The sequence below is a fragment of the Vespula vulgaris genome, chromosome 8, assembly GCF_905475345.1.
Source record: "Vespula vulgaris chromosome 8, iyVesVulg1.1, whole genome shotgun sequence".
In the NCBI taxonomy this organism is placed as follows: Eukaryota; Metazoa; Arthropoda; class Insecta; order Hymenoptera; family Vespidae; genus Vespula; species Vespula vulgaris.
Window position 1 is genome coordinate 5,204,505 of NC_066593.1, and position 15,269 is coordinate 5,219,773.

Sequence of the window (15,269 nt, forward strand, 5' to 3'; positions counted from 1 at the left end):
TGGCGATTTTTTCGCGACTATTTCTCCCTCGATTTTCATTACTTTGGCCACATTCATCGGCAGATTTTCTCCCTCGGAAGTTAATACGCCTTACGCGCTTTCTTTTGAGCCAAGAATTTCAATGACCTGTTCATTATTACGGCAGATATCGCTCGAAATATTTCGGACTTGAGTTCCTTGACGGAGAAGAGGCGCTTCGTGTATCCGTGTAAATGCAAAGTTTGTCACGTAATTTTTCTGACCGCCAGGGCCGCATCTATCAACCCTACTTCCCAACCGGTCGCTTACCTATTCGCAGTCAAGACGAATTATGTAGTTTTTCTACTTGGTGTACAATACATTTGTTCCTGCCTTATATTTAAGAGGAAAGGTATTTCTATTTTTTATTCTATTTTATATATATATATATATATACAAAACTATATCTCGAATTCTTTTCTCTTTCTCTTTTACTTCTTTCATTCATTAAATTAACATTTCGATCGCGTCTCGATTAAATACATTAAACGCGATATGTTACAAATACAAATCGAAATATTAACAAATTGAAAGTATCTTCGATCTATTCGTAAGATTTGCAAGTAACGAATATGATATAATAATGAAGTATAATATAGATAGGATGTTTTATAAAATACTTTATATGCGTGTGTGAATATATGTATATATATGTATTTACATATAATTTTTATACAAGTATAATTTTAATTATTCAGATATCTTTAATTTTGATTAAATGATTATTTTATTATTTGTTTTTTTTTTTTTTTCTACGATTTGTAACATAAATACTGGATACATAAGTGCATTTATAGAGATATATACATAATAAGATATATAAAGATAGATATAAATATAGATATATAAACATATAACTTATTCATGATAAAAATTAATGAGAATTGAAATTTTTAATTGATTTATACATTTTCAATATACGAGATTTAGTAGCTATTAAAATTTTATTAGTCATTAATAAAAAATTAGCAAGGGGTGATTTTTCAGGAGCCCAATGTGGGTGGAAGTGAGATGGCATCCAGAGAAAAACGACCCTTAGCGCCTTCAAAATCAAAACAGAAGGCGAATAATGACTCTGGCTTGCCATCTAATGAGGTCAAAAGTAGAAAAGGCAAGTCTTTGACCAATATAAGACAACAACAGCTTGCACGTGATATTTTTGAAGCAGTAGCAACGGGCAGTCAACTTCCTGCAAAATTAGAGGCAAGTTTGCCACGAAAAAAGGTTTTAAAGAACCTCAAACGTAAACAGAAATTAAGAGTAACAAAAACTAATTTCATTAAGACAAAAGTTACCAAAAAAGTAGGAAGTAAAAATTTATGCAGGATAAATTCTGATATCAAGAAAGGTATCAAAGCAAGGAAAGTTAAGTCAATAGAGGAGAAAGTGGAAGAAGAGGAAGAAGAGGAGGAAGAAGAGGAAAAATCTTCTGATATCAATTTAAGAATTTCAGAAAATCATATCAACGATCTAGAAAATAGCAAAACTGCTGAAATAACCAACAAAAGTGCCAAGATTAATCTCAGGACCAAGAAAACCAAGTCCTTTACAAGAATTAGCGGCGAACAGGATAACGAGGACAATTCAGAAAAAGATCAAGACGCTCTTGTTAATTCGAATACAAAAAGTAATACAAAGTATAGTAAGAGAACTAAACCAGGTGATACTGTGGACTCTTCCCCTAGAAGTGCCAAACTTTTAAAAAATACAGGACTGAAAAAGAGTACTATAAAGGAGAAAGAAAATTATACGAAAATCATAGAGGGGGATAAATATTTAAAAGGTAAAAGAGGCACTAAAGATACTGATTCTCTTAATAGCATTAAAAGTAATTCCAGCGTGCATAATAAATTATCTAAATCTGTTTTGGATAACAAGAGCTCTATTGATCTTACTATCGACGAAGTTATAGCTTCAATGTTGAGTGATTCAGAAGTAGATAATCAGCAAGGTATTGTAGAAAAAGTAGAAGGAAAGATAACTAGGAGTAGGAAAATGTTGGTGGATGAAAATATTATTCCTGAAAGTGAAATAAAGAAGGAACCTGATTGTGATGACATAAGAATTATGTCGGAAGGAGAATGTGGAGACATTGAACAAGGAAATCATACTCAAACTACAATTCAATTAAGAAAGAGGTCAAATGTTCTGTTAAGCCAAAGGAGTTTACGAAATGGAAAATTGCGCCAACTTTCAGATACAGTGGCTGCAAATGATGTAGATGTTAAAAGACGGCGTAGATTAAATTCAGATGATCCTGCTGCATCTGAAACTTCGACGGAACAGATTTCTGATGGGAATGTAGATATAGAATCCTGTTTTTCTGAATCTAGCGGTAATTACTCTCAAATAACTTCGATAAATAAAGAGGAATGTATAATAAAAGATGATGTCTCCAAGAATTATGCCGAAAGTGAAACTGGTATAGAAATAGAAAACAATAATAATAGTGAGAGAGTAGATAGATTAAGTGAAATAGGACCAACATTACGTTCAAAGACAAAAGCCAGAAGTACGGATAGTGAAACAAAAATAGATGATATCAAAGTTGAGGATACACGTGTAGCATCTAAAAATGTAGAAGTACTGGAAGAAATAAAGAAAACCAGTAGTTTAGACCAAGTTAGGAAAGACACAATTTTGTCAAAGCTCACAGATAGGTCTAAAGGTCGAAGGAATAGTTTAAATATAGATATGAGAAAAACAGTAAATTCATTTTATGGAACAGAGAAATCTGATGGCAATCCGAAGTCACAAATAGATCAGATGATAGAGAATATAAAATTAACAATTGCAAAATCAATTGAAAGTAAAATATTTGGTCCAGAAAAGAATCTTGGATTGAGCAAAAATTTTGAAATTCCAAAGATTGAGGAAATCATTGCACCATTAAGTACTGAATCTCAGAAATTGGGTTTGGAAGAGAATACTGATGAAGATAAACCCAATGCATCTAAGAATGAGAGTAAATCTGAGAGTTCTGAGAACTCGGTACCAAAAGTGGCTGATACTGCCAAAGAGATTGAGAAACTAGTCATGGGTGACATTGAATTGGTTGAAACTCAATCACAAAACACTCAAGATAGGGAGACTCCTAATATTGAAGCAGTCAATAAAACTCACAATTCTCATGAACCCTCACATGCTACAGTTAGTAAAGAAATAAATATGTGTAAAGATGGTAAGGAAAGCACTGAAGCTGATCAGGATTCAAATATTACATCTAAGATAGGAGAACAAATAGAAGATATTGAAAATCAGTCAATAGATAATAGCAAGAAAATATCTTCTTTATTAAGAAAATCAGGAAAGTCAAATAATAAAAATTCTCAAGATAACATTGAAGAGTCTGAAATTGGAAAGAAATTGACAACCACATCAGAAGAACCAACTGAAAAGAGTGATTCTCTTAAGGAATCTGCTATAGAAAAAAGTGACGAACGAATGAATGAAGAGAAAAAACCATTAAATAGAATTGAAGAAGACAAAAAAGAACTTATAAAAAGTGAAGTTACTAACGAGTCTACTACAAATTTATTATCTTCTGCAGAAACGAACGAATCAGTGAAAACGCAAAGTACAACCGTAGAAATAAACAATGAAATGGATAAGATAAATTTACCTCAAGTAGAAAGTTTAAGTAGTACTCATTGTTCAGAGGAGTCAGAAACTTTAGAAAGTATTTATTCTGATGTTGAAAGATTAGTAAAAGGGGATGAACTATTAAGTTCAACAAATATGGCAAAAAATACAGAAGCAATAGACGAAGATATAAAATTAAATGATACATATAATAATATTGCTGAAGATGAAGAAAGTTCTCTTGTTGGAGCTGATGAACATTCTACATCAAAATTTACTCCTAATAAAGTAGCAGAAGCATTGACTGATCAAGCTACAGATCATTTATCAAACGAAACCAACAAACATGACAAAGTTCATAATAACAATGAGAAGATTGAGGTACCTACTGCTTCCTCTGAATCAATGCAAAATCAGAAACACGACAAAAATAATTCTCATGTATTGCCAGACTTAAATTCAATATGCACCTCCAACAAATCTCCAGTATGTACTTCAAAGAAAGAAATAAATGATACAAATGATTCTATCAAGGATGTTAATCACGATAAAGAAGATAATAAACATCAAAATATTGATACATTAATAGCCCCAAACGAAGATACTGTTGATAAGAAAGTAGATAATACATTGAATACAGTTATTGAAGAAAAAGGTAATAAATTATCGTCCGAAAAGAATACAGACGAACCCAAAATTACAAATGAAGAAAATAAAAGAGTTTTAAGGGTACGCGATAAACAAAAGAAAATAGAGAAAAGACCAACTTCTTGCAACAGAGAACACGAAAATACATCAAAATCTAATGCAGGAAGTGATAGCCAAACAATAGAAGAATTGAATGCACAAAATGATAATAAACAAAATTTTGAACAGAAAGCTAATACTGAAACTATCTGTAACACTCCTGAAACAGACATATCTCAAAATAGCACCGTAGATTCTGAAACTAGTGATGTTTTGGAGTCTCATACTCGTACCAGACGTGGTAGGGAAGTAAAAAAACGTAAGGAAGATCAGCAATTAAATAATACATTGAAAAATAAACGAACTAAACGAGATATCAGAAAGTCTGACCAACAAAAAGAAGAAACATTGCTTGACAATGAAGTTGCCAAGATAAATGAAAACAACAGATCATTCCTTAATGATTATGACAATCTTGCTAAATGTTCTGACAGTTTTAGAGGTTTCTCTGAAGGTGGTCGTGATAGTTTAGACAAAATTCAAGACAACAGTGATAATTTACGTAGTAAATCAGAAAATGATTTAGTTATTCCAAATGAACCAAATAGATCAGAAAAAGAAGGACGACTTTCGAGTCATATCGCCGATAACGAGTTATCAAAAGAAGGAAGTAACATCAATTTGTTGGATGAGTGTAAATCTAGTAAAATGGGAGAAACTTCTCAAAAAGATTTAGATGAGACATCAACTTCGGATGAATCATCTAGTAGCGTTAATATTACGGCGAAAATTTTAGAAACACCGGAGGATAAAGCTAAAAAAGAATCTATTTTGAGATTATTGGGTTTGGAATCATTGGAAAAAGCTGCAGAGAGATTGAACCATCAAAAAGCGAGGAAGGAACAATATACAGGTACACTGAAAACTGTAATTCGTGTACAGAAAGAAAAAGAAAAAGATAAAAAACGATCGAGATCTCCTTTGAAAATGGTTTTGAAGCAAGGACGCACCGACGGAGAAGGAGATTCGCCTGAATTTTACACCATACAAAAGGAGGTAAGGTATTCCGTAAAATTCGATAATAATATTTCATGAGAAACACGAGGCATACAAATCTTGTTATATTTGACTTTTTCCTTTTTTTTTTCAGTTTGGAACCAGTGGTTTGGGAGATAGCAGCTCTGGTGCGAACCGAAAGTTCACTACTAACCACAGACACTCTTGCGGTAATCCTGGTTGTGGGAATAACTACATTGTTAATCAACCCTTTTCCTTCATTGCTTTTTCAATATATTTATATTTTCTTCTATCCTGCATAAAATGTTATTTAGCAGATAGGACACAAAGGATTGCTTAATTATTACATTTAACACCAAATTTGCATTTATAAGTGCAAACTATAATCAAACATTTATTATGTAATGCTTGGCAATCCCTTTTTGTAAATCTCTAGTTTCATAATTTACCTGAAAAATAGTTTGTATCTCAAGTAATTATGCATGTTATTTTTTGCTACTGCTTCAAATTCAAAAAAAAAAAAAAAGAAAGAAAGAAAAGAAACAAAAAACGAAGGATAATATTTTCTAACTACTTGTATTTTGCTCTACGGCTGAGTATTTCGAATAGTTCATTCGTAATCCTATCAAAATCTGCTTAGAAAATCGACGATTGAATGTTCATATCGTGTATTAATCATTATCGTTATTGATTATCGTAGATGAGGATAACGAGGAAGCTCCGCCGAAGGATCGTCAGTCCCTTGTCATTCCTGAGAAATCATCTTCATTTTCTATTCATCCAGGACGATTATGTGCGGATGTATGTTGTTATTGTTTCGGAAAATTTGGCTCTTTGGATACACCCATGCACTTGGCTCAAATGAAATCGGATGAAAGAAGAAAGAAGATATTGAATATAGAAAGACACCTTACCAAGGATTCTTGTCTGTGTGACGCGTGTTATCGTCATGTAGATAGAAAGGTATGTATGAAAAATTATTATAAGTAATAGAACTATCGATTCTGACGGTATCTTTAATTAATCGGAATTATTACTATTATTTGTTTATTCATAGGCGAACACTAGTCCAACAAACATGCAAACAAAGCCACAAAAACAACATCGTCAATTGATGGTATCGAAATGTTCAGCTCGTGATTGTAGAAATCCTGCCCGTCATCATGTTAAACGACGTTGGTTACTTAAAATTAAGTCTGGATTACAAAATCAGGTATTGATTTGTTTCGTATAAAAATTGCTCGATCGATACTGTCGTAATGCATCAATAACGTTACATTGTAACCAGTTATGGTTAAATAATGACTTAAGTTTAATTACATGCATATGTTTCATTTAGATAATAAAATGCATTACAGGTTGATATTGATTGGGAATCGAGTCAACACACGTCTATGTCATTCTGCGTGATTCATTACGGTAAAATCGAAAGGTTTTTGATCTGTGCACTTTGTAATCGGAGATTGGCCAGGAATCATACGCATCAATTATCGAACGCAGAAACTATAGAATTAAATCAACGACTCTCACAACAAGCGATACCAGTTTCGCTCGCTGCGGGCACTTTTGTTTGCAAGTTGTGTCGGTATTTCACACAGTTGCAAATTAAATACAAGGATCCTGAAAATATGAATATGAATCATAGATCTTTCTTTAAGAGCTATCGAAAAAGGTACGTTCCTAATCGTCCTATTTTATACGATCAGTTTGCATTCGCGAAGATCTTTTGAACAATTATACAAACGTGTAATATTCTAGGATCTTACATTATCACGACATCGAGGTACTCGAGAATGAGGACGACGATTCTAATAGTCAATCGAAAGACAAGGACAAACGCAAAAAAGCTAAATGTACACCGGCTAAAAATGGCAGTTCGAAATCGCCAGACGTAATCGCAAATTCAGTCTCGGACAAGTCGACGCCCGAGTTAATCAAAAACGAGGGAACAAATTCTGAACCGGACAATGACAATCGTTCCGTCAAAATGAATACGAACGACGTCATTCCCACGGACGTTCAATTCCTTGGCGTTGAAGGTACCGTAGAAAAATTGAAGAAAAGAAAGATACTCGAAGTGAACAATTATACGTCAGATGGGACAACAACGCCTTGCGACGGTTCGAACGAGGTCGTAGAGATTCTTGCCATGGACAAGGAAGTAACTTTGACGAAATTACCGAAGAGGGCAAGAACGAGCAACGACATAACTCCTGTCGTACAACGACTCGGAGCTAATCCATCCATTAGCGTGCGTACTCTTTTCCCAGGCGAAGAAGAAATGAATCTTCATGCTAACATCGAGTTCACCAATGTTCGAGAGATAACGCCTCAGGGTTGGGAAAAGTGTGCGACGATGATTCAATACGACAGAGACACGAAACTTTTATGGCAAGAGTTACAAAGACCTTACGGGAATCAAAGTTCTTTTCTAAGACATTTAATACTTTTGGAGAAGTATTACAGGGCAGGGGATTTGATCTTGGCGCCTAACGCATCCCGAAATGCGATAAATTATTCGACGTCGGTTCAAAACAGATTGATATCGTACGAGGGCCCTGAAAAAATGGACGAACCGATAATGGAACCGATATCCTCCGAATTTAATAATTCTCGTCGTTTGAGCGGAGGATACGTACTCGAAAGAGACAGACTCTCGTTACCCACCGGAAGTTGTACCGCGAAGTCACCGGCGATACAATTAACGACTAAGGGAAGTCCACCGCGTGTTCTCAAATTAAATCCGGGTGTATCTATCATAAAGAAACCGCCTCCTAGTTTGCAACGACTTAATTTACCGTCTACCAGTTCGGCCAATGGAAATATCAAACGTAAAGATAACTCGAAATTGCCGATGTCCTCGGGCGGTAAAGTGTTCCAGTTGAGCGAACCGGATTTTAAGCGGCTGCAACATCTTAAGAAACAGAAACAAATGCTTAGTGAGAAACAGTGCGTAAGTCCTACGGGTGTATCGGGTAATCCAAATTCACCACCGAATTTCAAATCGACGACGCAATATCAAAAAGCGCAGCTGGCCGCTCAAACCCAATTCCAAAAGCACTTGAGAATGCAACAGGAAATGTTGAATCGTCAAAGTAGAGGTGATTTCGAGCCGCTTATATGTGACATCCGTTTGTCGAACGAGAACAGTCCTACCCAAAACTTATTACATAATCTTAATCTGCCAAAGTCTATACAAGTGACTACTAAGCCATCTAATCCAATTCCAATTTTGCCAAAAATTCCAAAGTCATTGACGGTAATACCACAAACTGTAACGAGACCTACCGAGAAATGAAAGCCGAGAAAGCGGGGGAAAAGTAAGTAAATACAAACGCCTTCTTTAATAGAAAACTTGTCCCCGTGTCGCTGGGCCCGTCCGTACGTACACACACACACTCTCTCCACATAAATAGATTCACTCAAGAGGTTTCTTCGGATAAACGCGAATAAGGATCTTACGAATGTCCTTGTTTTCCTAAGATTCCTGCTTGAGGTTACGAAGACAGAGGAGACGGACAAAGTTGTTTGCAAGCGAATAGCATGCTTTAAATAAATGCGTCGTGAATGACGTATTTTTATCTTCGAGCTACGATGACTCGAATAATAAATGAGAATACACGATTTTACACACTATATTACTTAAGAGACGAGAAAGAAACTATTAAATTATATAGACGTGATGATATACGTCGGCAATTGTGAATTACACAGAGACTATAGAAATATACATAGAGTATGCATATAGTAATCGTGCGCAAATCGAAGAAGAAAAAAAAACGAGAGAGAAAGAGAAAGAGAGAGAGAGAGAGAAAAAATAAGATATTTCGATTCTAAAGATATATCCCATCAACCAAAGTTTCTCACCTGTAAAGACAAATTTAGCGGGACATGCAAATTTATTTGATTTCCCACTATGAGAAGTGCCTATATATAAATGACACAGATGGAGTCGTTAGTTTTTATCGGTATACGATGTGCATTAAATAATAATGATCGATGAACATTACGAACAATACGATGGTACGAAAAGAATTCCGACGACCTTGTGCTTTTGGGTTATAATAACCCTGTTACGCATCGTTCTTTATTTCTTTACTTGTGTGCAAAAGTTTAACGAATAATAGGTAGCATACATTCTATATACTTGGTTCAGAACGTAAAGGTCTGCCTCTCGTGTCGTTCAAACAGATTCGATTGGATCGATGGTAGATCGTTATTGAATAAGTCGAATAATCTTATAGAATGAGACGACGACCAATGATTATGCTGACCGATTATATTATATCTTTCTTTTGAAAGAATTATACATTTTAAATCGACACGGTAGCATATTTTTATCCTAGACGAAGTGTTCTCGGGGTTGGGGTGGGGAGGGGTGGGATGATTGGAAGCCTTTATCGTTCCGAACCGAAAAATTGTGTATTGTAATGTTGGCCTGTTCGCCCGTGTAGCGATCACAATGACGATGATAATGATAATGGTGATGATGGTGATGATGGTGATTATGATGATGATGATGATGATGATGATGATGAGATAATGATAATGATAATAATGATGATGATGATTTGTAATTATTATATGGACGAATGTTATACGTGTGAAGTAGAATGTATACCTTGAGCTTATTTATTACGTTACTACATTATCGCATTGTACATATATTGAATAATTATTTTAGTTTTTAACTCATATATTAAGCCGATAACGATCACCATTACGACTTATAAAAACGCGTTGTGTATGATTCCTTAATGTAGCCTTTTGGGTACGCGCTGTAATGAACAGGGAAAACGAAACAACAACAACAAAATAACAAAATGGGGTCAGAATTCGTAAGAGAACTTTTTCTTTCTACGTTTTCTTTGTCGCCACGTGAAATATTAATATTAGTCGACGAGTGTCTCTCCTCCTAATAACGACTTATTTGCGTTTTTGCAAATTCATGCTGTACGATGAAGTATCTCTTCCACGATTCGAATTTTGTCGGGGACCGACTTCGTGCATTATTACAATTTTTCTTTTCATTTTCTTTCTTTTTTTTTTGTCTTTTTCTTTTCCTTCTTTTCCTTAATATTTTTTCCTTTTCTTTTCTTTTATTATTATTATTTGTTTTTATTTATACGAATAGCAAAAAAATCATATTTCTACGATGAAGAAGTGAGCATCGAGAAGAGATTCGCTCTAGAAAAGCATCTGTGACTCTATAATAATAATAATAATATTATTAATAATAATAATAATTATAATGATAATAACAATAATAATAGTAATAATAATAATAATATTAATAATAGACCAATATCTTAACACTCGCTTTTAGTATGTACATATATATGTATATTATATATGTACATATATATTCTTTGAAAAATTAACTTATGCGAAGAATTTATGGAGTAGAGAGAGAGAGAGAGAGCGAGAAAGAAAGAAAGAAAGGAAAACACAGAGAGAGAAAGATAGCTATTATCATTCTTCGTTTTAAAATGCAACTTAATCGTTAGGTAAACTTCGAAACTATTAATTAAAAAAAGAAAAAAAAACGGGGTTAAGGATATTTGCTATAGAGAGTACGGTTTAAAAGCACGATTTAAAGATTGCTTCGAAGGAAATCGAAAAAATGTATTATTTTCCTATGTAAATGGCGCGTGTGTGTGAGAAAGAGAGAAAGAGAGAGATATCTGAGATATTGAGAGACTGAGAAAGGGAATTTTGTAAGTATACGGAGCAATAAAATTAACTTATGAGAAATTAATATCTTACTTAAGAAAAAAAAAAAAAGAACGAAAAAAGAGAGAAAAAGAAAGAAAACTAATAAGAAAGAGAGGAATCATAATCGAGTAGAAAGAAAGAAGTAGATGCCTTGAGATAGTTTTCTATTCGAATATACTTATTTATTCGTATTTTCGCTCGACCGAGCATCGAATTAATTCGGAATTTTTTCGTTTCAACATTTATAAAGACTATTGTAAATTACAAGTAGTTCCCGTCTCGTACACCCCTTCTCTTTCCCCTTTCCATCTCCCCTAGTCACTCACTCTCACTTTACGAACGAATTCCTTCTGATCTCTCTTTCGCCAAGCTGGAATTCGTAAAGTTGAAATTTACAATGTATAACAAACGTATTCGTAACAATTTAAAGATCTTAATAACGTTGAATGGAAAATATAAAAAATAAATTGTTATGATATCGAATCAAAAGAAAGAGAAAAAAAAAGAAAAGAAAGAGAAAGAATAAAATGAAAATAAAAAGAAGAAAAATCCTTTAAGAGATCTGGGAATTATTTGTATTCGTAGTAACGATTATATATCAATTTTCTTTTTTTTTCCATTTCTATACAATACACACACATCGAATATGAAAACTGTTCTTTTTGTGATATATCGATTCTACTTGATTTCTCTCGATATTGTATCGATAAATTTGAGTGATAGAAAACTATAATGTATACCTTGTTACAGTGTACTCGATCATTTTAGATCGATTAATTTCATTGAATTTTGATCTAAATAAAATCGATATATGATACGTCGCTTCTCGATGTTCCATGTTAGACGAACATATCAATGTTGTTCGTTGACGATTAATAGATTAATAATGAATGAAAATGTTTAACATAAATCGTTCGAGAGGTCGTCGTGATTAAATAAAGGAAAAGAAAGATAAGAAATAAAAAATGAGAGAGAGAGAGAGAGAGAGCGAGAGGGAGAGAGAGAGAAAGGAAAAGAAAGTTTCGTTTCAGGAGAATTTTCGATCGTAGAGATATAACATTATATATATATATATATATATATATATATATATATATATATATATATATATATAATGTCCTATCCATATTTCTAATCCCTTAGTTATCGATTCTTATGTTAGTTAAAAGAAAGAAAGAAAAAAGAAATGGAAGCTGAGCAACGAATGAGTGACAGAATAAGCAATGTTTATTTGATCATGAAATTCGTTCACGTGGCGACACACGCATACGCGCATATAAGTGTATATATATATATATATATATATTTATATATATATATATACATATATATGTATATATATATAGATATGTACGGGAGGTGCAACTAAAAAATGTGCCGCGATGGATATTACATGTATAATAAAAACATATATAATTATAATAATATAATATATATATACATATATATATATTAATATTAATAATAGTAATAATAATAAAATAATAATACACGTTATACATACATATATATATTATATATATAGTGGATAAAACTATATAATACAACAAAAAAAGTACTTGAAGGTACATTATACATATATAAATGCTCTATTTTACTAAGGATATTTTTGATATATCTATATATATAAATATGAGTATATATATATATAATATGAATATATGTATATCGAATCATAAAAGTGTGTAATCACTGGCGATAGCTCGACGACCGATAATTATTGTTACGAACAGATAAGATTATAAAAAGTCTAAAACGATTGTAAAACTGCAGAGGAGTATGCTACGTGTCGAATTTATATTAGCAAGCGAGCAAGATCGTTTTCTATCTATCTATTTATCTATCTATCTATCCATCTATCTTCATTTCTCTCGAATAGTAAATTTTTTCTCGATTGAGTCTTTCATCGTTTGCATCATTGCAAGTCGATATTTTTTAATCGATTAAGCTCACTCGTTTGCGCGTTTCTTTTCTCTGTTTTTTTGAGAGAGAGATTCTATTGATACATTCATGCATATGTATATATATATATATATACATACATACATACATAAATATATATATATGTATATATATATATGTATTTTTTGTTTATTTGCTTACAATCGTGTGTAAAATTATTAATTATCAATGAGAAACAAATGTCGTCGTCACAATTATTTTTGAATATATATATATAATCAATAAATATATATATATATATTTATATTTATATTTATATTTATATAGTGCCTCGAAAACATGAAGTTCGTAAATATACAAATTGCGATCCTGCTGAAAGTTATTTCCGCAAAATGTGTTATATTTCGATATTTAAAGCGCGATGAGATAAGATAAAAAAGAAGAGATTTTTACGATCGTTATTGCGAGAAAGGGACGAAGAGAGAGAGAGAGAGAGCGAGAGAGAATGAGAAAATGAGAGAGGATATTTGCGAAGAGATATTTTATGTTATTATTCCGTCGTTCGATCTAACGAAGGGAAATTGTGTATCTCGCTAAAAATTGAAATAGGCTTTTTCTTTTTCTTTTCTTTTTTTCCTTTCTTGTATTTTATTTTATTTTATTTTATTTTATTTTTTTTTTTTTTATCAACAATATATTAGTATATCTTCAATATTCTAGGAAAGGTTTATCACCGCCCACGCATGTTTTTCTTTATTTGAATATTAAATATTTATCATTACGATCAATTTATTATAACATTTATTATCATTATTATTATTATTATTATTACTATTATTATTATTATTATTATTATTATTATTATTATTTCCGAGAATCGTTCTACGTATGATGAGTACGCGCTTTTTTTTTTTACGTTTATAACCTTGCATAAAAGATTCTCATTAATTTTATAATATATGTATAAAATGTTCTGTTTTTCTTTTTTTTTTTTCTTCCATTAACAAAGTGATAAGTCACATTAACATAATACGTTTATGAATATACACGAATTCTTTTATTCCCGATAAAACGATCATTGTATGTAACGTTGATTAAACTTTATACGACGATTTCCTAAACGCGCTTAGAAATGTTTATCGATTTAATATGTAATATGTAATATATGTATGTAGACATCACATATTATACAAAAACGGGGAACATATCGAAACATTTTTACACATTTATTTCACGTTTTATCTTTTTATTATTATCTTTTTTTTATTATTACTATTATTATTTTGTTTTTCATTCTTTTTATTCATTTTTTTTCGAAATTAATATCTCTTATGGCAATTCGTTTGAATCATAATGAGCGACGATAATTTCGAATCGAATTTCCCGCATTGGTTCGACCTTGTAACGATTAATCGATCATCCAGACTTGCGTCGATCTGGCGCCAATTTCGAATTTCAACATGTACGAGGAAAGAAATAATCGGCAATGTTTCGTTAACTCGCGAACGAGTAAGAGTGAGAAAGTAAAAAGAGAAAGAGAAAGAGAGAGAGAAAGAACGTCTGTGTGAACGTATGTTTGTCTGTATATGTGTGTGAAAGAGAGAAAGAGAAAGAGATAGATGGACCGATAAAGATAAAGAGAAAAGATAAGGATAATTCAAGTGAGATAAGGAAACAAAAAAAATACACAAGTACACGATCGAACGAGTACTGTGAGTTTAAGTTTTCAGAATTCTATTTTTCTGCTGGCCGAAAGTGTAATTATTGTAGAGCACGATGGTGTATGATGATGTTAACGATATATATATATAGAAAGAGAGAGAGTGAGAGAGAGAGAGAGAGAGAGAGAGAGAGAGAGAGAGCGAAAGAAAAAGAGAGATATGGAGATAGAGATAAAAAAAAAGCAGAGATGATCAGCGAACGATGCATATCGACATCAAATTTGATTTTTACCGTGAAGAAGAAGTGCCCTTTAATATGATCGAAGAGAATAAAAGTTGTTCGTTTTTCGAGATCTTTTCACATTCCTACGCGTGTAATCTCGCTTAGCACGATGATTAATAATAATAAAAAAAGAAAAATAAAGAAGAAGAAGAAGAAAACAAAAAAAAATAGAAAAGAAAAGAGAAAGCAAACAATGGCGGACAACTAGATTTTTCTTTCTTATTTTTGTATTATCGCTCACTCGTATTAATGATTTTTCAATTATTTATCGTTTTCTTGACTATAACGAATGACACTTTAAATTGATTGAGGTACCTCGCGCTTTTTTTCTTTTTATTGATTATTTTATTATTATTATTATTACTATTATTACTATTATTATTGTTATTATTACTATTATTAAT

The 15,269-nt window shown here is 32.2% G+C and overlaps 1 protein-coding gene across 2 annotated transcripts; it reads left to right on the forward strand.

Moving 5' to 3' along the window:
- The first annotated feature begins 248 nt into the window (after window positions 1–248).
- Window positions 249–10,339, forward strand: LOC127065724 (uncharacterized). 2 transcript variants are annotated; one of them, XM_050998498.1, is made up of 7 exons: window positions 249–370; window positions 992–5,343; window positions 5,438–5,513; window positions 6,005–6,267; window positions 6,362–6,517; window positions 6,663–6,976; window positions 7,063–10,339. In XM_050998498.1, exons 2-7 carry the CDS (start codon window positions 1,030–1,032, stop codon window positions 8,600–8,602), a joined length of 6,663 nt encoding a protein of 2,220 aa, XP_050854455.1. In that variant the 5' UTR covers window positions 249–370; window positions 992–1,029; the 3' UTR covers window positions 8,603–10,339. The 2 variants fall into 2 exon arrangements, with proteins under 2 accessions (XP_050854455.1, XP_050854456.1); XM_050998499.1 differs by having other exon boundaries at window positions 5,438–5,471.
- Window positions 10,340–15,269: the final 4,930 nt, after the last annotated feature.

Coding starts and splice junctions, on each gene's coding strand:
- LOC127065724 (XM_050998498.1), top strand. CDS start 1,030: ATGGCATCCAGAGAAAAACGACCCTTAGCGCCTTCAAAATCAAAACAG. Junction 6,518..6,662: donor AGTCTGGATTACAAAATCAG/GTATTGATTTGT, acceptor AATGCATTACAG/GTTGATATTGATTGGGAATC. Junction 6,977..7,062: donor TTTAAGAGCTATCGAAAAAG/GTACGTTCCTAA, acceptor GTAATATTCTAG/GATCTTACATTATCACGACA.